The 27798-nt window shown below is 51.3% G+C and overlaps 1 protein-coding gene across 1 annotated transcript in view; it reads left to right on the forward strand.

The window, feature by feature from the left end:
* The window catches only part of necab2 (N-terminal EF-hand calcium binding protein 2), a 91513-nt gene extending 63753 nt beyond the window's left edge, over positions 1–27760 (forward strand). Inside the window, exons 8-13 of the mRNA XM_052028362.1 lie at positions 9357–9436; positions 13828–13884; positions 16319–16431; positions 22228–22305; positions 25413–25504; positions 26123–27760. Coding sequence (XP_051884322.1) covers positions 9357–9436; positions 13828–13884; positions 16319–16431; positions 22228–22305; positions 25413–25504; positions 26123–26151 — 449 coding nt within the window. The 3' untranslated portion in view covers positions 26152–27760. The remainder of the gene's footprint in view (positions 1–9356; positions 9437–13827; positions 13885–16318; positions 16432–22227; positions 22306–25412; positions 25505–26122) is intronic.
* The last annotated feature ends 38 nt before the right edge of the window (positions 27761–27798 follow it).

Consider the following 27798-nt stretch of genomic DNA (forward strand, 5'->3'; position numbering starts at 1 on the left):
GTCCAAGAGCTGACATACGCTCATCGTACGTAAGCCCTTTCATTCTGGGAATCATCCTCGTAAATCTCCTCTGAACCCTCTCCAACATCAGTACATCCTTCCTAAGATACAGAGCACAAAACTGCGCACAGTACTCCAAATGAGGCCTCACCAATGCCCCGTAGAGCCTCATCAACACTTCCTTACTTTTATACACTATACCTCTCGAAATGAATGCCAACATAGCATTCACTTTCTTTACCGCCAATCCAACCTGGTGGTTAACCTTTAAGGTATCCTGCACGAGTACCCCCAAGTCCCTTTGGACTTCTGTACTTTGAATTTTCTCTCCTTCTAGATAATAATCTGCCGGTTTATTTCTGTTTCCAAAGTGTACAACTGCACATTTCTCAGCATTGAATCTCATCTGCCATTTCTTTGCCCATTCTCCTAAACTATCTAAGTCTTTCTGCAACCTTCTTAATTCCTCAGTACTCCCTACTCCTCCACCTATCTTGGTGTTGTCTGCAAACTTAGCCACAAAGTTATTTACTCCGTCATCCAAATCATTATTGTATAAAGTAAAAAGAAGCGGCCCCAACACCGAGCCCTGCGGAACACCACTAGTAATCGGTAGCCAACCAGAACAGGATCCTTTTATTCCCACCCTTGCTTTCTGTGTTGAAAGAACGTATTAAAATGAGGAGAGGGAAGCGGAGGATTTGGGGAAGGAGATTCAGTATTTACAGCCTCCGTCAGCAGAGGCAATGGGCGTCAGGGAGGTACAGAATTTCAGGGTGTGGAGAAGGCCTAGTACTGGGAGGGTGTTGAGTTGTACGTTACTGAGGACTGGAAGTCACAGAGTTGTACATAACAGGAGCAGGCCCTTCGGCCCACCACATCCATGCCTACCTTTTTGCCCATCTACACTAATCCTATTTGCCCGCATTAGGACCGTATCTCTCTACACCCTGCCTAATTAAGTGTCGGCCTAAATGCCTCTGAAATGTAGTGATCGTACGTGTTTCTACCACCTCCTCTCTGGCAGTGTGTTCCAGCTATCAACCCCTCTCTGTGTAAACAAACTTGCCTCTCAGATCCCCTTTAAATCTCCTTCCTCTCACCTTCAACCTACGCCTTCTTGTTTTGGATCCCCCTACCATGAGGATAGGATCCTATCTATGCCTCTTATATACAGTACTTCTGTCAGGTCATTCCTCGGTCTCCTTCGCTGCAGGGAAAACAAGCCCAGCCTCTCCAGTCCAAGGTAAGATAAGATCTCTTTATTAGTCACATGTACATCGAAACACACAGAGAAATACATCTTTTGCATAGACTGTTCTGGGGGCAGCCCGCAAGTGTTGCCACGCTTCCGGCGCCAACATAGCATGCCCACAGCTTCCTAACCCGTACGTCTTTGGAATGTGGGAGGAAACCAGAGCGCCCGGAGGAAACCCACGCAGACACGGGGAGACCGTACAAACTCTTTACAGACAGTGGCTGGAATTGAACCCGGGTCACTGGCGGTCTAAAGTATTTACGCTAACCGCTGCACTACTGTGCCTGCCATGTGTCTCTTTCCATAACCAAAGTCCTCCAGTCAGGGCAACATCCTGATGAATCACCTCTGCACTCTCTCCAGCACAACTGCATCCCCTTCCCACGGTGTGGTGACCAGAACTGCGCACAATACTCAGTGCAGCCTAACCAGTGTTTTGTGAAGTTGCAGCATAACATCACCGACCAAGTGTGCCACATGCCTTATTCACCACCCCATCAATCTATGTAGCCGCTTTCGGAGAACTGTGGACTTGGACCCCAAGGTCTCTCAATTCATCAACATTCCTTAGTGCTCTACCGTTTACTGTGTATGAACTGGTCCTGTTTGACTTCCTCAAATACAACGCCTCACACTTGTCAGGATTAAATTCCATCTGCCACAGCTCTGCCCAACTGTTCATCTGATCTGCTGCAGCCTTACTGTCTCTTCCTCACTGTTACACCACCACTTATCATATCATTCAGAAACTCACTACAGTCACGCTGTTAATACATATCACAAACAGCGAAGGTCCTGGCACCCATCCCTGTGTTACATCACTAGCCACTGACTTCCAACCTGTGAGACATCCTTCCATCACTGCCCTTTGCTTTCTATTGCTAAGCCAACTTTGGATCCAATTAACCTGTCTTGAATCCCATGTGCCTTAACCTCCTGCACCGGCCTACCTCGTGGGACCCTGTCAAATTAGTAAGGTCGTCAACGGATTTAAGCACAGGGATCTGAATTTTAATGAGACTTCCAGTTCTTTTTTCCCAGGGCGACAATGGCTAACACGAGGGGACATAATTTTAAGGTGATTGGGGGAAGGTATAAGGGGGACGTCAGGGGTAAGTTCTTTACACAGAGAGCGGTGGGTGCGTGGAACGCACTGCCGGCAGAGGTTGTGGGGGCAGATACATTAGGGACATTTAAGAGACTCTTAGATAGACACATGAATGATAGAAAAATAGGGGGCTATGTGGGAGTGAAGGGTTAAATAGATCTTAGAGCAGGATAAAATGTCGGCACAACATTGTGGGCTGAAGGGACTGTACTGTGCTCTAGTGTTCTATGTTCTATGAATCCCAGTTTGACAGAAACCAATTAATTTGGTCTTTTGACAAATAATTTGGCTTTTGTTTTATTTGACATTCACACCCAGGACGACTGCACCTGGAAGTGCCTGAGGGAGACTGAATGCCCCCTGTGTTGGAAGGCTTTGATGGGGAAGTGTGGAGCTTTGCTCTGAGCCAAGTCAGAGATTGGATCATGCAGGGGGAACTTTGGTTTGGATGTGAGAACAAAAGACAGAACATGCTGGAGATGCCCATCAGGTCAGGCAGCACCTGTGGAGGGAGAAACAGAGTCAAGGCTTCAGATCAGTGACCTTGCATCAGAGCACTGCCCCGGGAACATGCGATAGGCAAGTGTAGAGGGAGCACTGCCCTGCCAACCAACTCCAGAACAGGTCAGACATGCAACCTGCAGGAGTTTCCAGACAATTATCAGGGGAAAGGCCTGGCTAACTTCTCCTCCTGCTCCCCAGCAGCAAGATACTGAGTGATAGAGTCCTTTACGGGCCAACAGATACACATTTCTACTGATTCCATCATTCATAGATTCATGGAGTTATACAGCGCAGAAACAGGCCCTTCAGCCCAACTTGTCCATGCTGACCAAGATGCCTATCTGAGCTAGTTCCATTTGTCTGTGTTTGGCCCAAATCCCTCTAAACCTTTCCTGTCCATGTACCTGTACAAATGATTTTTAAATGTCAAAGTCATAGTCGAGTTTATTGTCAGATGCACAAGTCCATGTGTGCACAGGTGCAATGAAAAACTTACTTGCAGCAGCATCACCACAGGCACATAGCATCAGATGAGCAGCATTCACAAGAAAAACATAAATTAAACATAAATTATGCACAATTTTTAGAACATAGAACATAGAACAATTACAGCACAATTCAGGCCCTTCAGCCCACAAAGCTGTGCCGAACATGTCCCTACCTTAGAAATTACTAGGCTTACCCATAGCCCTCTATTTTACTCAGCTCCATGTACCTATCCAACAGTCTCTTGAAAGACCCTATCGTATCTGCCTCCGCCACCGTCGCTGGCAGCCCATTCCACACACTCACCACTCTCTGAGTAAAAAACTTCCCCCTGACATCTCCTCTATACCTACTCCCCAGCACCTTAAACCTATGTCCTCTTGTGGCCACCAATTCAGCCCTGGGGAAAAGCCTCTGACTATCTACCCAATCAATACCTCTCATCATCTTATACACCTCAATCAGGTCCCCCCTCATCCTCCAAGGAGAAAAGGCCGAGTTCCCTCAACCTATTTTCATAAGGCATGCTCCGCATCCCAGGCAGCATCCTTGTAAATCTCCTCTGCACCCTCTCTATAGCTTCTACATCTTTCCTGTAGTGAGGCGACCAGAACTGAGCACAGTACTCCAAGTGGGGTCTGACCAGGGACCTATAAAGCTGCAACATTACCTCACGACTCCTAAATTCAATTCCCCGATTGATGAAGGACAATACACCATATGCCTTCTTAACCACAGAGTCAACCTGCGCTGCCACTTTGAGCATCCTATGGACTCGGACCCCAAGATCCCTCTGATCCTCCGCACTGCCAAGAGTCCTACCATTAAGACTATATTCCGCCAACATATTTGACCTACCAAAATGAACCACTTCACACTTATCTGGGTTGAACTGCATCTGCCACTTCTCAGCCCAACTCTGCATCCTATCTATATCCCTCTGTAACCTCTGACAGCCCTCCAAACTATCCACAACACTATTTACAAGAAAGAACCCAATTAGAACAACAAAGTCCATTGTAGTACAAAGTGGTTAAAGTGTTCATAGTGGGAGGTAGTGATTAGGGTTCTCCAGGTTGGTTCTAGAACCGAATGGTTGAAGGGAAGTAGCTGTTCCTGAACCTGGTGGTGTGGGACTTCAGGCTTCTGTACCTCCTGCCCAATGGGAGCTGCGAGAAGATGGCATTGCCTGGATGGTGGGGGTCTCTGATGATGGATGTTGTGATTGTACCTGCTTTTACCACTTCCTCTAAGGTTATGGGGTCAGAGGTTTAAAGCTGATCTCATGCAGCTCGTTCCATATACCCACCACCCTCTGCGTGAAAAACCTAGCCCTCAGATCCCCTTTCAGTCTTTCCCATCTCACCAGCTCAGCCTGTGGCTTTCTCGGCCTTGCTCATCTAACCTTTCTGAAATGGTGTGAGAGTTCCTGCCTCCAGCACCTTCTCAGGCAATGCGTCTGGTGAAAGATTCCTCCTCAGATCCCCTTTAAACCTCTGACCCCATAACCTCATTCCCTCTCATTTGAGACTCCTCCGCCGTGGGAAAACGTTTCTTTCTCTCCAGCCTATCTATACCCCTCATAACTTTGTACACCTCTGTCCGGTCCCTCCTCATCCTTCTCCTCTCCAAGGAAAACAGACCTGCCCTTTTTTTTATATAAACATTTATTCACTAAAAGCGCTACAAAAATACAACCAGTGTCAATACACTACATCTAATATAGAAAAGAAGAAACTAAGGAACAACAGAACTACGGTAGAGAATGCAAACTAATACTAATGAAACGCACATGCAACGTTACTCCCGTTAACGCAACACGCAACACTTCAAATAAGAGTCGCGTTTGTACCGTCCACAACACACGCGATCCCCTGAGGGGCCCACCGAGTGCGGAACTCAGCTAGGGTGCCCGCGGAAACCGCCTGCTCCCTCTCTAAACACACCCGCGCGCGCACGTAAGCGCGGAAGATGGGCAGGCAGGCAGACCTGCCGGTACCCTCGGCCGCCCGCCGCCGCATCCCGTGGATGGCCAGCTTGGCCAGACCCAGCAGGAGACCCACTAGGAGATCCGCCGCGCGCCCCACCCTGCGCCGCACCGGGTGCCCGTAAACCAACAGCGCCGGGCTGAAGCGCAACCAGAACTTAAGCAGCAGCCCCCGCAGATACTCAAAGAGGGGCTGCAGCCTCTCGCACTCCGCGTACGCGTGGTACACCGTCTCCTCCCGGCCGCGGAAGTGACAGGTGGCCGGACAGACCCGCCCTTATCCAGATTCTCCTTACAACAGGAACACTCCATCCTAGGCAGCATCCTGGTGAATCAGTTATGTGCCCTCTCCAGTGCATCACGTCCTTCCTATAGCGAGGTAACTGGGACAGGATGCAATATTCCATCTGTGGCACAACCAATGTTTGATACCGTGGTACCAAGACTGTCCTGCACTTATATCCTCCAGCTAATGAAGGCAAGCATCCTGTGTGCCATCTTCATTACTTTATCGACTTGTGCTGCCACCTTCAGGGATTGTTTTACATGTACACCAAGGTGCCTCTGCTCCCTACTACCCGGGGTCCTACTTTTCATGGTGTATGACCTCGTGTACGTCCATCAAGCTGGTTGCTACCAATAAGGAGCTAAGCCAACTGCTTTCACCTTTACCTGTGGGGTGCGCCATGACCAAAATAGTTATAAGGAGGGAGAAGGTGGAATACTCGAGTAAACCAGCACATAGTATAAAAGCAGACAGTAAGAGGTTCTACACCCGTACAAGAAGAAATAAAGTAGCTCGGATAAATATTGGTTGCTTGGAGAATGAGTCTGGTGAGTTAATAACAGGAAATGGGAAAAGGGCAGGAGGTTCTAAATGATTATTTTGGATTGGTCTTCATGGTAGAAGACAGTAAAAATATTCCAATTGTAACAGCTGGTAAAATGACCAAAGGGAGAGAGGAATATAGAACAGTACAGCACAGGAACAGGTCATTCAGCCCACCACGTATGTGCTGATCATGACGCTAATTTTGACCAATCCTATCTGCCTTCACGTGGTCTATATCTGTCCATTTCCTGCCCGTCTGTGTGCCTGTCTACGTGTCTCTTAAATATTAGTCTCCTATCTGCTTCTACTGCTTCTCCTGGCAGGGCGTAACAGGTACTCACCACTCTCTGTGTCAAAAGCTTGCCTCGTAAATCTCTCTTAAACTTTCCCCCTCTCACCTTAAATCTATGCCCTCTAATATTTGACATTTCCACCCTGGAAAAAATGCCTCTGACTGTCTACCCTGTCTATACCTCTCATAATTTTATATACCTCTGTCAGGTCGCCCCTCAGCCTCTGACACTCCAGAGAAAACGATCCAAGTTTGTCCAACCTCTCCATATAGGTAAAACTCTCTAATCCAGGCAACATTCTGGTGAACCTCTTCCGCACGTTCTCCAAAGCCTCCTGTAATGCAGTGAGCAGAAATGCATATTATATCCCAAATATGGCCTAAATAAGGTTTGATAGAGCTGCAACATGACTTGGTATTGGAATTGGTTTATTATTGTCACTTGTACTGAGGTACAGTGAAAAACTTGTCTTGCATACCGATCATACAGGTCAATTCATTACACAGTGCAGTTACATTGAGTCAGTACAGAGTGCATTGATGTAGTACAGGTAAAAACAGTAACAGTACAGAGTAAAGTATCACAGCTACAGAGAAAGTGCAGTGCAATAAGGTGCAAGGTCACAAAAAGGTAGATCATGTGGTCATAGTCCATCTCATCGTATAAGGGAACCTCCTACTTTTATACTCAACACCCTGATCAGGCATGCCACATATCTTCATTACTACCTTATCTACTTGTGTTGCCACTTTTAGGGAGTATGGACTTGGAATAATCTCCATGATAAAATAACACCAGGCAAACTAATGGGGCAAATGTTTCACAAGGCCCCTGGATTTTATGGCCTGCATCCTCGGGTCTTAAAGGAAATGGCCGCAGGGTAGGTGGATGGTAACCTGCCCGGATTCTGAAGAGGTCCCAGAAGATTGGAAAACCTCAAATATAACAGCACTATCCAAGAAAGTAAGGAGACAGAAAGCAGGGAACCATAGCGAGAACTATAGCAGAAACTAGGGTAGCATGGTGGCGCAGTGAGTAGAGTTACTGCCTCACAGCTCCAGAGACCCAGGTTCGATCCTGACCCCGGGCACTGCTTGTGTGGAGTTTGCACGTTCTCCCTGTGACTGTGTGAGTTTCTCCCGGGTGCTCCGGTTCCCTCTCACACCCCAAAGACATGCTGATTGCTGGGTTAATTGGCTGCTGTAAATTGCCCCCAGTGTGTAGGTGTGTGTGTAGCATCTGGGAAAAATTGATGGGAACGTGGAGAGAAGAAAAACTGGGATTAATGTAGGATTAGTGTAAATGGGTGGTTGATGGTTGGCGCAGACTCGGTGGGCTGAAGGCCCTGTTTCTGCCCTGTATCTCTATCTCTCTATAATTTATGTGGACTGCGTTACAGTCTAGCATTACCACTGGGAAAATGCTAGAATCCATTAGTAATCAGGTAACAGCAGGGTACTTAGAAAGTCAATAGACAATCACACTAAGTCAACATGGTTTTAATGAAAGGTAAATCACGTTTGATAAATTTATTGAAGTTCTTTGAGACTGTAACAAAGAGGCTGGATAAAGGGGAACCAGTAGATGTAGTATATGTAGATTCCAGAAATTATTCACTAAAGTGCGATTTAAAAGGTTACTATACAAATATGATCTCATGGGGTTGGGGTAATATATTGCTGTGGATTGGGGGATGGCTAACTAACAGAAAGCAGAGGATTGGAATCATGGTGCCACAGTGATTAGTTGCAGGGGCCTCAACTAATTACAATCTACATTCATGACTTGGAAGACAGGAGTGGATGCTCTGTTGAAGATACAGATGCAGGTGGGTTGGCAAGTTCTGAGGCAGACACAGAGAGCTCATGGAGGGATATGGATAGAGCAGGTGAGTGGGCGAATGGTTGTAGATGAGGTATAATTGAGGAAGATGCCAGGTTATCCACCTTGGAGGGAAGAATGAAGAACAAAATCATTATTTAAATGGAATGTGACTACAGAATGTTACAGTGGAAGAGATCTGGGGGTTTTCATAAATGAATCGCAAAAGGTTAGCATGTAGGTATAACAAGTAATTCAAAAGCTCAATAGAATATTGACTTTTATTACAAGGGATATGGAGTACAAAAGTTGGGAAACTTTAACCCAAGTTTAACAGGATGCTGATCAGACCACACCTGGAGGATTGAACACAGTTTTGGTCTCCACATTTAAGGAAGGATGGGCTTGCGTTGGGGGCAGTGCAGAGAAGGGTCAGTGGGCTGATCCCTGGGCAAAGGGATTGATGCATGAAGAGGCGTTGGGCAGCCCGGGCCTGTACTGTTGGAGTTTAGAAGAATGAGGTTCGATCAGGTTGAAGGTTCTGAGGGGGATTCACAGGGTGGACGGTGAGAAGCTCTTTCCCCTGGTGGGGCTGTCCAGAACCGGTGGGAGAGTTTCAAAATAAGAGGTCTCCTTCTTAAGACAATGAGGAGGAATTTCTTCTCAAAGGGGACGGTGAGTCCTAGGAATTCTCAGCCCCAGAGAGCAGTGGAGGCAGAGTCATTGAAAATATTCAGGGCAGAGACTGACAGGTATTGGAACCAAAAGGCGGTCGAGAAGTCTGGGAAAGGGTGTCGGGGTCAGGATTGGATCAGCCACAACAGGAGAACAGGCTGAAGGAGCTGAGCAGTCTATCCCTGCTCCTCATTGAGTCCTACAACCCTTCGGCCCATCATCTCCATGCTGGCCCTTTTGTCCATTTACATTAATCTTATAATGGGATCCTTCTATGCCTTGCCTATTGAACTGTGTCTAAATTGCCTCTTTCTGATGTCATTGTGAACTAATCTGTGCTTATCTCTGGAAGGGAAGCTTGTAACGAGGAGTTTTGTGTCTCTCCCCACCAGCTGTAACAGCCAGCAGAGGAGACAGCCTCGAACTGCAGATCAACAGACTGGCCGAATTAATTGGTCGCTTGGAGGATAAGGTGAGGGCAGTGCTGTGGCCCATCAGCCCCACCGTCTGCTGTTTGCCCAGGCTGATGCTGGCCCGCTGTTACACAGGCCCCTTCAACGCGGGGCCCCCTGGGAGGGGTTCCCAGGGAGACCTTTGTAAACACTGCTCAGTGTCCCAGTGAGGGTTGTGGGCCAAACACCCGCTCACTCCCATGGGCCCAGGCCACTCCTTGGGCTCACTGAATACAAGCCCTGAGGGGCAGCCAGCTTCGGGAACCTCAGACAGCGGCAGATGCACCCTGAGCCCTGCCGCACTGCTCCCCACCCCCCCATCAGTCCCTCCCCAGGGTCTCCCCCACCAGTCCCTTTCCCACACCCCCCCCAACAGTCCCTTCCCCACCCCCCAACCAGTCCCTGCCCAAATCCACCCCCAACCAGTCCCTGCCCAGATCCACCCCCCACCAGTCCCTCCCCAGGGTCTCCCCCACCAGTCCCTGCCCAGATCCAGCCCCCACCAGTCCCTGCCCAGGAATGTGTTCACCAGTCCCTTCCCATGATCCTTACATCCTAGGTTACTGGTTGAACCCCTTCCAAGGAAGGCTCACGAGTGCAGAGCCCTCACTGACAGCAGATTCCCCACTGTATTTGGGAAGGAGCAGGGGTTTTGTCCCAGTGATTAATACTAAGGCTGGCCAATACCAACCGCCTAACTAACATCACTGCTGACTGAGGTCACTGCAGCACCGCGGCTTCTGTGTTGAGGGGGAGGGTGTCTGAGGGCGAAGCTTTGTAATTACCAGTGTCCCAGTAAGGGTTCTGGGTACTTCCATGGGGACAGACCGCTCCCAGGGCTCCACAGAATGCAGGCTCCAAGGCCAGCCAACTGCAAGAAGGTGTGATGGTGCTGAAGGTTAGTTCTTGTCTGAGTGAAGCAGATGAATGACCATTTCTGTCGTCACCCCTGCCACCCCGATTCGACTGTGTTTGTGGTACAGGTGTGACTCCACTCCTCGTCCTACACTGCCTTTGTATCGTCACAGAGGAATCTGAACCACGTTAGTCTGGTTGGAGGGGGGGGTTGAGCACCCATCATTGAGCAGTCCAGGGACAAACCCGTCTTACTCCTGGGACAACGCGAACGTTAATAACACTGGAGACATGGAAGACCGTGCTGGGTAAATATCCAGAAGCCACAATGGATCGGCAGTGAGGCTTGTGCTGATGTGATTAATTTGACTGAGATGTTTAAGGAAATCCTGGGGGAGGGGTGCATACGGAAGCAGATCTGACAGATGATACGCACATTAACGTGCAGAAGGTGTTCGATAAACTGTCGCATTAAATTAGCATGTGGGACTGTAACTTTAAGGCAACTGCGCAGTGACCAAGGATTGAGAAGGAGAGAACTTGGCGTGAAATTCCTACCATTTAGTGCAATTGTTTTGTGCATCACACGATCTATTTTGGGTAAAATTCTAACTTGTGCAGGAGTGCACACTTCACCGATACATAGAACATAGAACATTACAGCACAGGACAGGCCCTTCGGCCCACAATGTTGTACCGACATTTTATCCTGCTCTAAGATCTATCTAACCCTTCCCTCCCACATAGCCCTCCATTTCTCTATCATTCATGTGTCTATCTAAGAATCTCTTAAATGTCCCTAATGTATCTGCCCCCACCACCTCTGCCGGCAGTGCGTTCCACGCACCCACCACTCTCTGTGTAAAAAACTTACCCCTGACATCCCCCTTATACCTTCCTCCAATCACCTTAAAATTATGTCCCCTCGTGTTAGCCATTGTTGCCCTGGGAAAAAGTCTCTGACTGTCCACTCGATCTATGCCTCTTATCATCTTATACACCTCTATCAAGTCACCTCTCATTCTCCTTCTCTCCAAAGAGAAAAGCCCTAGCTCGCTCAACCTATCCTCATAAAGCATGCTCTCCAATCCAGGCAGCATCATGGTAAGTCTCCTCTGCACCCTCTCTAAAGCTCCCACATCCTTCCTATAATGAGGCGACCAGAACTGAACATACGAGATTCCTCTGGGTATACAAGGCTGACCCTGCGACCATCTCCCCCTTGGTTTGGCCCATGGCTTCCAAGCCTTTAGTCCAACTTCACCTGTCTAATTCCACCTCGGGCTGGTAAACCAGAGGGTCAGGGTTAGGGTACAGCCTGCCTTACAGAGGCCCAACCTCACCACATCACTAGGGGAGCGGGCTGGCTGTGGTCCATTGTCCCCCAGGCGGAAGCCTTCTCTAATTGCCTTTCTCTGTCTGCTCTCCTCCACCCCCATCCCTCACAGCTGATGTCCTCAAACCTCTCCATCACAGAGCAGAGAACGTGAAACAGTGCAGCACAGGAACAGGCCCTTCGGCCCACAACGTCTGTGGCGATCACGGTGTCAAATTAAACTAATCCCTACTGCCTGCACGTGATCCATATCCCTCCATTCCTGACGTATTTGCCTTTCTAAAAGCCTCTTGAATGCCACTAATGTGCCTGCTTCTAACACCATCCCTGGCCGTCTGGTTCAGGCACCCACCACTGTCTAGGTAAAATAACTTGCCCCACTAAACCCCTTTAAACATTCCCCCCTCACCTTAAATGCATGCCCTCTAGTATTTGACATTTCTACCCTGGGAAAAAAGGTTCTGACTGTCCACCCTATCTATGCCTCTCATAATCTTATAAACCTCTATCAGGTCTCCCCTCAGCCTCTGCCACTCCAGAGAAAACAACCCAAGTTTGTCCAACCTCTCCTTATAACTCGTACCCTCTAATCCAGGCAGCGTCCTGGTGAACCTCTCCTATACCCTCTCCAAGGCCTCCACATCCTTCCTGTAATGGGGCAACCAGAATTGAATGCAATACTTCAAATACTGCCAAACCAAAGTTTTATACAGCTGCGACATGACTTTCTGACTCTGAAACTCAACACCCCGACCGATGAAGGCAAGTATTCTGTACGCCTTCTTTACCACCCTATCCACTTGTGTTGCTGCTTTCAGTGAGCTGTGGTCTTGGACCCAAAAATCCCTCTATACACCTGATCATCACCACAAAACTCCCCACCCCATCCCTCCTGACTGAATCCAGACCTTGTGCGACATAGAACATTGAATATTACAGCACAGCACAGGCCCTTCGGCCCACGATGTTGTGCTGACATTTTATCCTGTTCTAAGACCTATCTAACCCTTTCCTCCCACATAGCCCTCCATTTCTCTGTCATTCATGTGTCTATCTAAGAGTATCTGCCCCCACAACCTCTGCAGGCAGTGCGTTCCACGCACCCACCACTCTCTGTGTAAAAATCTTACCCCTGACATCCCCCTTATACCTTCCTCCAATCACCTTAAAATTATGGCCCCTCGTGTTAGCAATTGTTGCCCTGGGAAAAGGTCTCTGACTGTCCACTCAATCTATGCCTCTTATCATCTTGTACACCTCTATCAAAAGTCACCTCCCATTCTCCTTCTCTCCAAAGAGAAAAGCCCTAGCTCACTCAACCTATCCTCATAAGACGTGCTCTCCAATCCAGGCAACGTCCTGGTATATCTCCCACCCACGATGGTCTCCTCAGTCACTATCTCCTCCACCACCATCCTATCCCTCCCACCCCTAGTAGTTGTCTCCCCTTGATCCTCTTCTTTTCCACAAACTCCATGGTCCACAATGCTAGGTGAAGTCCTGGGTGTGAGCTCTGCCCCAGTGCAGTCAATGCATTTCTGCTGGATGACCTCACACAGACTTGGAAAGGTCCTTCCATGCAGCACTGTTGCAACTCACCGTATCTGTCATCCTTGCATTTGTGACATTCCAAAAGTGTAACTTGTGGGAAAAACAAGATAAAAACTTTTCTGAGGAACCTGATTATATCTAATGCGAAATCCAAAATGCTCTGTTTACCTGGGGAAATCTCTCTCATTTACTTAGTGTGTAGTTTCTTCACAGGCTCTGGGGCAGTCAGAATTCCAATGTTCATCTCCCCCTAATGATTCGTTTCCTTTGGAATGGGAACACTCATGACCAGAACATGGAGTGTGAGCTCTGTTGGGCTATTTAGGGAAACATCACCCACCCTTGGCTGGGGTGGAAGGTGGTGCAGGGAGTGTCCCAGCTTGTCCTGTCCCCTCACTGCCTTGTGTTACCCCTGGGAGGGGTGGGGGTGGTATAGGGAGAGTCCCAGCCCCCTCACTGCCCCGTGTTGCCACTGGGAGGGGTAGGGGTGGTGTAGGGAGAGTCCCAGCCCCCTCACTGCCCCGTGTTACCTCTGGGAGGGGTAGGGGTGGTGTAGGGAGAGTCCCAGCCCCCTCACTGCCCCATGTTACCTCTGGGAGGGGTAGGGGTGGTGTAGGGAGAGTCCTAGCCCCCCCTGTTCCCCTCACTCATCTCTCTCTCTGCTTTCAGACCGTCTGGCTTGACCTGCAGCAGAAGGTGAGAGACAACGAGAACCTGACCTGCTCGGTGAGTGGACCATATCTCCAGCAGGTCCTGTGGTGAGCGGCCAGTCCCGGGTAGACCGTGGGCCTGGGCCTGACACTGCCCATGGGCCTGGGACACTGCCTGTGGGCCTGGGAGACTGCCCATGGGGCTGGGCCCGACGCTTGCCCGTGGGCCTGGAACACTGGCCGTGGGCCTGTGCCCGACACTGCCCATGGGCCTGGGCCCAACACTGCCCGCGGGCCTGGGCCCAACACTGCCCGCTTCCCACACGGGCTTTATGTACAGAGTTGGGGTGAACCCCATTCACCCGGGAGGTTGATCCCGGCTGCGCTCCATCCCGCTGAGCTTCGGGAGTGGGAATGTCAGGGTGACCTGCCTCTGGAGGTTGGAGTGACGACAGCAACAGCCTGGCTGTCCAGCCCGAGGCCTGGCTCCCAGTCCGACTGTTACCATGGTAAATAAGACAAGATCTCTTTATTACTCACACGTACATCGAAATACAGTGAAAGGCATCTTTTGCGTAGAGTGTTCTGGGGGCAACCCGCAAGTGTCACCACGCTTCTGGCGCCAACATAGCATGCCCACAACTTCCTAACCCGTACGTCTTTGGAATGTGGGAGGAAACCGGAGCACCCGGAGGAAACCCACGCAGACACGGGGAGAACGTACAAACTCCTTACAGACAGCGGCCAGAATTGAACCCGGGTCGCTGGCGCCTTAATAGCGTTACGCTAACCACTACACTACCGCGCAGTGCGTGATCCACCCGTTTTAATCCCATGAACAGTGATGAGGAGATGCATGTAAGAGTTGATTCACACGGTGACTCCAAACCATTGATTCAAAGCTGCCTTTGACCATGTCTGGTGGCCAGTGCGTGCGAGAGGGGTCCTGCTTCCTGTGGTTGTTAGCACAGCCCCCAAAGTGGGGTGTGCAGTGGTCATACAACAGACGGAGCAGTGCATTAGATTATGTTTTGGCTAATGCCCTGGGTGGTGTGCTAAGTGGTGCAGGAATGGTGCATGGGGTATGTACATAATGAATTGGGAAGCACCTTCAGATCAGATTCAGATTAGTTTAGTGTCATACACACCAAGGTGCAATGAGATTCTTGCTCATGTGAAGCTCACAGAGTAAACAATGATAACTACAATAAATACAAGTGTTGAGCAAGACAAAAGAATAGTGCAAAGTACTGGTATTGGAATTGGTTTATTATTGTCACTTGTACTGAGGTACAGTGAAAAACTTGTCTTGCATACCGATCGTACAGATCAATTCATTACACAGTGCAGTTACATTGAGTTAGTACACAGTGCATTGATGTAGTACGGGTAAAAACAATAACAGAGTACAGAGTAAAGTCTTACAGCTACAGGGAAGTGCAGTGCAGGCAGACAATAAGGTGCGAGGTCACAAGTTAAATTGTGAGGTCAGAGTCCATCTCATCGTATGAGGGAACCGTTCAATAGTCTTATCACCGTGGGATAGAAGCTGTCCTTGAGCCTGGTGGTACGTGCCCTCAGGCTCCTGTATCTTCTGCCCGATGGGAGAGGGGAGAAGAGAGAATGACCCGGGTGGGTGGGGGCCTTTGATTATGCTGCCTGCTTCGCCAAGGCAGCGAGAGGTATAGACAGAGTCCATGGAGGGGAGGCTGGTTTCTGTGCAGTCTGAAACCGTGTATAAAGAAATGCTAAAGTGAGAGGAATGGAATAACCGAGAGAGGTAGAATTAAGAGTCCGAGAACGTGGCACCACCTCCGGGAAGGGGCTGTGAAAGAGGTGACTGGTTCAGGAGTCTGACAGCAGTGAGGAAGAAGCTGTTCTTGAGTCTGGCCCTCTGGTTGTTCGAGCTCCTGGGTCTCCTCCCAGAAGGCAGAAGAGAGAAAAGGGAACGGCCAGGACGGCAGGCATCCCTGACGATACTGTCGGCCTTCCTGAAGCAAGGCACCGTGTAGATGGACAGGAGGGAAGGAAGGAAGTGTTGCACCTGTGATGCACCTTAAATGATGCATAGTGCAATGCACTGGGGAGGGACCTGTTGGTATACTGAGGTTGCCAAGGTGGCTTCCAGGGTTCAGACCCAGCGACGGTGAAGGGACGGCGATGTATTTCCGAGTCGGGACGGTGTGCGACTCGGAGGGCGACTCCCAGGGGGTGGTGTTCACCGTACATTTGCTGCCCTTGTCCTTCTCGCTGGGAGAGGTGGTGGGTTTGGAGTCTAAGAAGCCTCGGTGAGTTGCTGCAGTGCCTCCTGTAGATGGGACAGACTGCTGCTGCTGTGTGTCGGTGGACAGGAGTGTGCAATAAACAAAGGCTTCTCTTCACTGACCTCCAACATCCCTCCCAACCCTTCCCACTTTCACAGTCCCCTCATTCTGTTGATGTCAATTCTAACTTTCTGTTCTCTCTCTCTAACTCTCTCTCTCTTTCTCTCTCTCTCTCTCTCTCTCCAGCATCTCTTACTCGTGCGCCAACACATGACCATTGGCCCGAAGCAGCTGGCAGAGTTTGGCAGCTCTCTGAAGCAATATCTGAAGGATGTGTCGGCACAGCGAGACTGCTTCCAGTGAGTCCAGCCGCTCAGGGGGTTACCCCGACAGCTGGTGAGGTAGGGTGGGTGGAGTTCAGGCTGGAGCTACTGAGAGGTTGCAGGGGGAGTAGAGGCAGCGGGTCCGCAGTTCCAGCGTGGGTGCGATCGGGGGAGAATGACCAAAGAGGAAAGTGTGGAAAATGGCAGTTAACGTGACAGAGAATGTTCCCCCACTGACCATTCCCCCAATGACCATCCCCACTGACCATCCCCACTGACCATTCCCCCACTGACCATCCCCACTGACCATTCCCCCACTGACCATTCCCCCACTGACCATCCCCACTGACCATTCCCCCACTGACCATCCCCACTGACCATCCACACTGACCATTCCCCCACTGACCATCCCCACTGACCACCCCCACTGACCATTCCCCCACTGACCATCCCCACTGACCATTCCCCACTGATCATTCCCCCAATGACCATCCCCACTGACCATTCCCCACTGACCATCCCCACTGACCAGTCCCCCACTGACCATTCCCACTGACCATTCCCCCACTGACCATCCCCACTGACCATTCCCCCACTGACCATTCCCCCAATGACCATCCCCCCTGACCATCCCCACTGACCATCCCCACTGACCATTCCCCCAATGACCATCCCCACTGACCATCCCCACTGACCATTCCCCCACAGACCATTCCCCCAATGACCATCGCCACTGACCATCCCCAAAGACCATCCCCACTGACCATCCCCACTGACCATTCCCCAATGACCATCCCCACTGACCATTCCCCCAATAACCATCACCACTGACCATCCCCACTGACCATTCCCCACAGACCATCCCCACTGACCAGTCCCCCACTGACCATTCCCACTGACCATTCCCCCACTGACCATTCCCCCAATGACCATCCCCACTGACCATTCCCCACTGACCATCCCCACTGACCATTCCCCCACTGACCATTCCCCCAGTGACCATCCCCACTGACCATCCCCAATGACCATTCCCCAATGACCATCCCCACTGACCATCCCCCCAATGACCATTCCCCCAATGACCATCGCCACTGACCATCCCCAAAGACCATCCCCACTGACCATCCCCACTGACCATTCCCCAATGACCATTCCCCAATGACCATCCACACTGACCATTCCCCCAATGACCATCCCCACTGAACATCCCCACTGACCATTCCCCACTGACCATTCCCCACTGACCATCCCCACTGACCATTCCCCACTGACCATCCCCACTGACCAGTCCCCCACTGACCATTCCCACTGACCATCCCCCCACTGACCATTCCCCCAATGACCATCCCCACTGACCATTCCCCACTGACCATCCCCACTGACCATTCCCCCACTGACCATTCCCCCAGTGACGATCCCCACTGACCATCCCCAATGACCATTCCCCAATGACCATCCCCACTGACCATTCCCCCAATGACCATTCCCCCAATGACCATCGCCACTGACCATCCTCAAAGACCATCCCCACTGACCATCCCCACTGACCATTCCCCACTGACCATTCCCCCACTGACCATCCCCACTGACCATTCCCCCACTGACCATTCCCCCACTGACCATCCCCACTGACCATCCCCACTGACCATTCCACCACTGACCATTCCCCCACTGACCATTCCCCCAATGACCATCGCCACTGACCATTCCCCACTGACCATTCCCCCACTGACCATCCCCACTGACCATCCCCACTGACCATTCCACCACTGACCATTCCCCCACTGACCATTCCCCCAATGACCATCGCCACTGACCATCCCCAAAGACCATCTCCACTGACCATCCCCACTGACTATTCCCCAATGACCATTCCCCACTGACCATCCCCACTGACCATTCCCCACTGACCATCCCCACTGACCATCAACACTGAACATCTCCACTGACCATTCCCCCACTGACCATACCCACTGACCATCCCTACTGACCATTCCCCCACTGACCATCCCCACTGAACATTCCCCCACTGACCATCCCCACTGACCATTCCCCACTGACCATCCCCACTGACCATCCCCACTGACCATTCCCCACTGACCATCCCCACTGACCATCAACACTGAACATCTCCACTGACCATTCCCCCACTGACCATACCCACTGACCATCCCTACTGACCATTCCCCCACTGACCATCCCCACTGAACATTCCCCCACTGACCATCCCCACTGACCATTCCCCACTGACCATCCCCACTGACCATCAACACTGAACATCTCCACTGACCATTCCCCCACTGACCATTCCCCCACTGACCATCCCCACTGACCATCCCCACTGACCATTCCCCCACTGACCATCCCCACTGACCATCCCCAATGACCATCTCCACTGACCATTCCCCCAATGACCATGCCCACTGACCATTCCCCACTGACCATCCCCACTGACCATTCCACACTGACCATTCAGACTGACCATTCCCCACTGACCATCCCCACTGACCATTCCCCCACTGACCATTCCCCCAATGACCATCCCCACTGACCATTCACCACTGACCATTCCCCCACTGACCATTCCCCCACTGACCATTCCCCCAATGACCATTCCCCACTGACCATACCCACTGACCATTCCCCCACTGACCATTCCCCCAATGACCATCCCCACTTACCATCCCCACTGACCATTCCCCCACTGACCATTCCCCCAATGACCATTCCCCACTGACCATTCCCCACTGACCATTCCCAACACTGACCATTCCCACTGACCATTCCCCACTGACCATTCCCTCACTGACCATTCCCCACTGACCATTCCCACTGACCATCCCCACACTGACCATTCCCCACTGACCATTCCCACTGACCATTCCCACTGACCATCCCCACTGACCATTCCCACTGACCATTCCCACACTGACCATTCCCACTGACCATCCCCACTGACCATTCCCACTGAACATTCCCACTGACCATTCCCTCACTGACCATTCCCCACTGACTATTCCCACTGACCATTCCCCCACTGACCATTCCCCCACTGACCATCCCCACTGACCATTCCCCCACTGACCATTCCCCACTGAACATCCTCACTGACCATTCCCCCACTGACCATTCCCCCAATGACCATCCCAACTGACCATCCCCACTGACCATTCCCCCAATGACCATCCCCACTGACCATCCCCACTTACCATTCCCCCACTGACCATTCCCACTGACCATTCCCCCAATGACCATCCCCACTGACCATTACCAACACTGACCATTCTCACTGACCATTCCCCACTGACCATTCCCCCACTGACCATTACCCCACTGACCATTCCCCACTGACCATTCCCCCACTGACCATTCTCCCACTGACCATCCCCACTGACCATTCCCACTGACCATTCCCCCAATGACCATTCCCCACTGACCATCCCCACTGACCATTCCCCCACTGACCATTCCCCCAATGACCATTCCCCACTGACCATTCCCCAGTGACCGTTCCCAACACTGACCATTCCCACTGACCATTCCCCACTGACCATTCCCAACACTGACCATTCCCCACTGACCATTCCTCCACTGACCATTCCCCCAATGACCATCCCCACTGACCATCCCCAATGACCATCCCCACTGACCATTCCCCCAATGACCATCCCCACTGACCATTCCCCACTGACCATCCCCACTGACCATTCCCCCACTGACCATTCCCCACTGACCATCCCCACTGACCATCCCCACTGACCATTCCACACTGACCATTCAGACTGACCATTCCCCACTGACCATCCCCACTGACCATTCCCCCAATGACCATCCCCACTGACCATTCCCCACTGACCATTCCCCCACTGACCATTCCCCACTGACCATTCCCCCACTGACCATTCTCCCACTGACCATTCCCCCAATGACCATTCCCCCACTGACCATTCCCCACTGACCATCCCCACTGACCATCCCCACTGACCATTCCCAACACTGACAATCCCCACTGACCAACCCCACTGACCATTCCCCACTGACCATTCCCACTGACAATTCCCCACTGACCATTCCCAACACTGACCATTCCCCACTGACCAACCCCACTGACCATCCCCACTGACCATTCCCACTGACCATTCCCCACTGACCATCCCCACTGACCATTGCCACTGACCATTCCCGCTGACCATTCCCACTGACCATTCCCCCACTGGCCATTCCCACTGACCATTCCCCACTGACCATTCCCCCACTGACCATCCCCACTGACCATTCCTCACTGACCATTCCCCCACTGACCATTCCCCCACTGACCATCCCCACTGACCATTCCCCACTGACCATCTCCACTGACCATTGCCACTGACCATTCCCGCTGACCATTCCCACTGACCATTCCCACTGACCATCCCCACACTGACCATTCCCCACTGACCATTCCCACTGACCATTCCCACTGACCATCCCCACTGACCATTCCCACTGACCATTCCCACACTGACCATTCCCACTGACCATCCCCACTGAACATTCCCACTGACCATTCCCACACTGACCATTCCCACTGACCATTCCCCCACTGACCATTCCCCCACTGACCATTCCCACTGAACATTCCCACTGACCATTCCCACACTGACCATTCCCACTGACCATCCCCACTGACCATTCCCACTGAACATTCCCCCACTGACCATTCCCCCAATGACCATCCCAACTGACCATCCCCACTGACCATTCCCCCAATGACCATCCCCACTGACCATTCCCCCAATGACCATGCCCACTGACCATTCCCCCACTGACCATTCCCCCAATGACCATTCCCCACTGACCATTCCCCACTGACCATTCCCAACACTGACCATTCCCACTGACCATTCCCCACTGACCATTCCTCCACTGACCATTCCCCCACTGACCATTCCCCCACTGACCATCCCCACTTACCATTCCCACTGACCATTCCCAACACTGACCATTCCCCACTGACCATCCCCACTGACCATTCCCCACTGACCATTCCCCCACTGACCATTCCCCTCTGACCATTCCCACTGACCATTCCCCACTGACCATCCCCACTGACCATTCCCACTGACCATTCCCAACACTGACCATTTCCACATTGACCATTCCCACTGACCATTCCCACTGACCATTTCTACACTGACCATTCCCCACTGACCATTCCCACTGAACATTCCCACTGACCATTCCCACACTGACCATTCCCTCACTGACCATTCCCCACTGACCATTCCCACTGACCATTCCCACACTGACCATTCCCCACTGACCATTCCCACTGACCATTCCCCACTGACTATTCCCCACTGACCATTCCCACTGAACATTCCCACTGACCATTCCCACACTGACCATCCCCACTGACCATTCCCACTGAACATTCCCACTGACCATTCCCACACTGACCATTCCCTCACTGACCATCCCCACTGACCATCCCCACTGACCATCCCCCACTGACCATCCCCACTGACCATTCCCCCACTTACAATCCCCCACTGACCATTCCCACACTGACCATTCTCACCACTGACCATTCCCACGCTGACCATTCCCACGCTGACCATTCCCACCACTGACCATTCCCCACTGATCATCCCCCAGTGACCATCCCCCACTGACCATTCCCACTGACCATTCCCACACTGACCATTCCCAGAGCTGATCGTTTGTAACTTTCACTGTAATGTTCCCTGCTGACGTTGGCCGTTCCCAGTGCTGAGTGCGTTCGCTGGCGAGGTTTCGGTGACGTGCTGCGGGTGGATCGGGAATGTTCTCCCTCTTGTTTGGTCTCCGCAGTGTCACAGCCGTCAGGTTACCGGACGAAGTGTCCTTCGTCGTCTATGAGTTTTGGGAGAGCGAGCAGCAATGGCAGAAGTAAGTGACACTGCGGGACTGCTCTTCGGGAATCCTGCCACACTCAGGAATCCCTGACACATCATCGCCGTCCGATGACTTGGTTCCAGCACGGACATTTCCCCCTGTGCTTCCGTTCCAGATCCGTGTGGGAGCTATCCAACTGCTCCCACTCCCTGTCGCTCCCCACAGCCATTACCACTAATCCAGTTGCCTACTGGTCATGGTAGTTGAATCCCCCTCCACAAATGCCCCCGCCATGTAATCCGGACGCTCAAACACATGCCCACTGTCACTGGTTCTTGTGTCAATCACTCACAACCTACATCGTCTTCCTTCTGTCCAGTGAAACAGTTTCTACTTCACCCCTACCCTCTGTTGCTTTCGATGCCTTTATCAGATCCCCCTCACAACCTCCTCTGTTTCGTGGAGAACAACCCCAGCTTCTCCAGCCTCTCCCCAGATCTGCAGTCCCTCATCCCTGGAATCACGTCCCTGAATTTCTTCCATTCCCTCTGCTGGATTTATAAAGGTTCACTGCGACTTCCTTGGTCTTGTACTTTCTGTCTCGATTCATAAAGTGAAAGGTCCTGTATGCTTGTCAAACATCACAGAAACCAGCCTCCCCTGCTTGGACTCTGTCTTTACCTCTCACTGCCTTGGTGAAGCAGCCAGCATAATCAAAGAACCCACCCACCCAAGTCATTCTCTCTTCTCTCCTCTCCCATCGGGCAGAAGATACAGGAGCCTGAGGGCATGTACCACCAGGCTCAAGGACAGCTTCTGTCCCACTGTGATAAGACTATTGATGAGATGGACTCTTAACCTCACAATCTACCTCGTTATGACCTTGCACCTTATTGTCTACTTGCACTTTACTCTGTATTCTGTTATTGTTTTTACCCTGTATGACCTCAATGCACTGTGTAATGAATTGACCTGTACGATCGGTATGCAAGACAAGTTTTTCACTGTACCTCGGTACAAGTGACAATAATAAACCAATACCAATACCAATACCATTTTCTCACCCTGCTATGGCGCTGTCCAATAACATATCCCAGATCTCTCGGTTCTTGTAGCCGTGTTAAAATTGTGTGTTTTCATTCATGATATAACACTGTTTATCTTCGCATTAAATTCCATCGGCCACCTCCCTGCCCATTTCACCAGCCTCCCTCTCTCCTTGAAGCCTGTCCCTATCCACCCCACAGTTCACTGTGCCTCAGGGTTTTGTGTCAACTGCACATTTGGAAATCGTGTCCTGTGCACCCAACTGCAAGTCATTGATGTAAAGAGAAGCTGTGGTCCCACCACCGACCCCTGGGACTCCACCCTTCCCTCCAGCCTGAAAATCAACCTCCCACTGCTCGTCTCTGACTGGGTATGGAGTCAGTTTTCTGCTCATGAAGCCACAGCCCCCAGTGATTTTCCGGCTTTCTCTCCCAGTGACACGACCCTAATGTAACACCCTTTTGGGAATGGCTTCTAGACATCCATATATATCATATCAACTACATTTCCCAATTTGACCCTCTTTGCCACTTCATCAAAGAACTCTGTCAAGTTATGGAGACGCAATTTGCATTCTGATGTCTGATCAATGTGCATGTCCAACTGCACAAGAACATAACAACAGGAGCAGGAGTAAAGTCCCTCAAGCCTGCCCTGCTATTCATAACTGATCCGCGCCGGGCCTCAGCCCCTCCTCGGCATCAGTTTTCCACAGCTCTCAACTCTCCAATCGTACCAAAGTTTATCTACCTCCCCTTTAAATCCCCCCAATGATCCAGCCTTCACAATCCCCAGAGGAGAGAATTCCAGGGATTCACCACCCTCTGCAGAAGGAAGTTCCCACACACCTCAATTCCAAACCCATGAGTGACGGATAATTCTGTCCCAGACTGCCCCGCTGCCGACGGTAATCTGACTGGTCTCCCCCCCCCCCCCACCACCACCCCCCCTGCAATCACACAGCCAGAGAGATCTGCCCTCTTCCTCACGCACGTACAATGTCCCGCATCGAGACTATCCAGTTGAATGCTGCCAGTGCTGAGGTAAAGAATTGTAGAAAGGAGCCAGCATGGAAGGAAGCCATTTGGGCAATGACCATGTCAGCGTATGAAAGAGTGACCTTTCTAGTCACAGCCCTTCAGCTTGCAATTGTTTCCTTTCAAGTTCTTGTTCTTTTGAATCCCACCATTGAATCTGTGTCAACCACCTGCCTTGGCAATGTATTGTAAACCCAAATCATCCATTGTGTAAAAATTCCCTCTATGTGGGAGGGAAGGGTTAGATAAATCTCAGAGCAGGATAAAATGTCAGCACAACATTGTGGGCTGAAGGGCCTGTACTGTGCTGTAATGTTCTGTGTTCTATCCCTCGAAACCTTTCCTGTCCCATGTACCAATCTAAATGTCTTTTAAATGTAATTGTACCTGTCTCTACAGCTTCCTCTGGCAGCTCGTTGTCCCACATAGAGAAACAGGAATGGGCATGGACCACACCCCAGCCCTCTCCCCACTGCCTGCTGTGTCCACTCCACCATTCACTGTGCCCCGAGTTCTTATCTGGCGACATCTGGGGGAAGGGAAAGGTCTGAGGGAGACTCCGGTGGTGGCAGATGTTGGAGTCTGGAGCGACCCACAAACTGCTGGAGGGACTCAGCGGGTCGGGCAGCATCTGTTGGGGGGGCATGGACAGTCGGCGTTTCAGGTCGAGACCCTTCACCTGGACAGGAGGTCTGAGGAAGGGTCTTTGATCTGAAATGTCAACCTTACTCCTCCCTCCACAGTCGCTGCCTTATTTGCGGAGCGTTTCCATCATTTTCTGTTGTTGTTTCAGATCTCCAGCATATTTCGATCTTTGTCTCCATCCCTTGTCCCATCCCTCTGTGACCCTCAACCCCTGAACTACTTGGTGCTTCCAGTGAAGATTTTTTCCTGATGACCGTTCCCTGCACTGACCATTCCCAACATTAAGTATTTTTGTGTGGACTGTTCCCATCTTTGTCACGGGTTGTTTCATTGAATTGAAAGCCCTGTGCACTCACTCAGAGTCTCTGAGGGCCTCCACCCGACAGTGAGAGGTTCTCACTCAGTTCCCCTCTCCATTTATCTCCCTGTCAGGCATCTTCAAAGTGAACGATCCAAAGCTTTCCAACATGTCAAAGTGGATGCACTGACCCAGTCTGAGACCGTCTCAACATTGTTTATACCAGGTAAAGGTCCACTGATACGACCTCCAAGCAGGATAAGGGGAGAGCAACCAGGTGCAGGTTCCAAGTGACATATCATCCTGTGTTGTACGTTGCTGGTGCATTGCCATCACTGGGTTGAAATCCTGGGGCTCCCACCCCAACAGCAGTGTGGGGGCACCTTCACCAGAAGGACTGCTGCAGTTCAAGAAGGTGGCTCAGACCCACCTTCTCCAGGGCAGGGAGGGATGGGCAATGAACGTTGGTCCTGTCAACAATACCCACGTTGCAAAGAAAGGACAATAAGTTCAACATAATGGAATAAATTGGATGTTAAAGGTTGTGGAAGCTGAGAGTGGGACTAAACTGGGAGTGTGGGAGAAATGAGGGTATGTGGGATTGGACTGGGTGGGAGGCAGGGGGAAGGAGGTGGGATTGAAATGGGTGGGGACAGAGGGAAGGGGGACGGGGATGAGACTGGGTGGGGGATGGGGGAGGGGTCAGGGATGAGACTGGGTGGGGACAGAGGGGAGGGGTCAGGGATGAGACTGGGTGGGGACAGAGGGGAGGGGTCAGGGATGAGACTGGGTGGGAAACAGCCCCGGACTTGGCTGAATACTTTGTTCCTTTCCTTCCTTTCAGCTGCCTGGTGTACTCTGGATGGGAAGTAACCGGGATCCTCTCAGGGAAGCTGAGGGTGAGGATCTGCTGTCTGTGACCAGGCAGGCACCGTCCCTTACCACAGTGGCAGCTCCCACACGGGTTGAGACCTTGGTTTATTTTGTAATGCGTTACTTCCAGGAATATTTGTTGACTATTTTACGCACGTTATTTATTAAAGAGAATCGGTGTATCTGAGCTGAGTGTGTCTGACAGGCCCTGTACGGACGGGGGGAGCTCAGTAAAGGCCGAATGGTCACATTGGGAAAGAGCCGGGAGATCTGGTCCCTTTGTCCTGAGCCTGTCCCAGTCCCCACCCTGCACAGGCACCTCTCTCTGCCCCACATGGGTCTGGGTGTGGGACGGCTCGGAGCGGCTGGGTCTGGCCTGGGTGTGGGGTGGCTCAGACCTGGCTGGGTCTGGCCTGGGTGTGGGACGGCTCTGACCTTGATACCTGCCTGTCGGTGGAGCCTGCTGCCACATTGTGTCCTCCATGTCCTCTGACAGATCCCATTCACACTTCCACCCTACCCCCGCACCTACCCACATCGCTGCCTGTACCTCCCCTTTGTATATCCCCTCCCCTCAACTCCCTTGCATATTTTATCCTGTTTCTCCCTCCCCCCTCTTTGCCCCCTCTGTTCCTCTGCTCCGCATCGCCCCACCTTCCTCCTGCAGTTCTGGTTCAGCCTCTTAGTACGTTCTGCAGAGGCCCTGTTGTAATTCCCTGTTCCATTGCCCCCTGTATGTTTCTTCAACATCTCCCTCCTATACCCGCTCCTGTACCTCTCCACCTCCCACAGGGGCAGTCACAGATCCTCCGGAAACCCAGGAATTCATAGACTCAAAAGGAGCTCCCAATTCAGATAGACTCAGACAGATACCCACAGACTCAGACAGATACCCACAGACTCAGACAGACACACACAGACATACGGAGAGCTCCACAAACAGATGCCACAGAGACCCACAGACACACAGAGAGCTCCACAAACAGCTGCCGCAGAGACCCACACTCAGACAGACACCTACAGACACACAGAGAGCTCCACAAACAGCTGCCGCAGAGACCCACACTCAGACAGACACCTACAGACATACGGAGAGCTCCGCAAACAGATGCCACAGAGACCCCATAGATACATTTACAGAGACAGAGACCCACAGACAGACTCCCATGCGATGATGTGGATATAGGCAGTTCTACCCTGACCCACCCAGGCCCCCGGCTACACGCCCGGTCTCCGAATCCATTGGACAGCGCACTTTGTACTGCTGTTCGGGACTGAGCACATTCTGCCCAGGGAGAGGCAGGCCAAGGAGGAGGAAGTGCACCCCATTCCAGACTGGGGACTGTCAGACAGCCTGCCACTTCGCTTTAAGTGTTAATTTAGCTGAGTCTGTGCATCATTTAGTTTAGTAGCTCAGTAAGCTGCTGTTGTTTTCCCTTAGTTACAAGTGTACAGTAATAACTCACAGCTGTTAAGATATAGAGGAAGGAATATACATTGATTTTCACCATGAGCATGGGTGGGTTGTCAGGGATCCTGTGTACTGCTCTTGGACGTTTGAATTAATTACGTACATGACATTATCTAAATAAAATTAACGTTAAACCTGGTCAATTCTTCCAGCCTATTCATTGCCCATCCAGGGCA

The sequence above is a fragment of the Pristis pectinata genome, chromosome 13, assembly GCF_009764475.1.
Source record: "Pristis pectinata isolate sPriPec2 chromosome 13, sPriPec2.1.pri, whole genome shotgun sequence".
In the NCBI taxonomy this organism is placed as follows: Eukaryota; Metazoa; Chordata; class Chondrichthyes; order Rhinopristiformes; family Pristidae; genus Pristis; species Pristis pectinata.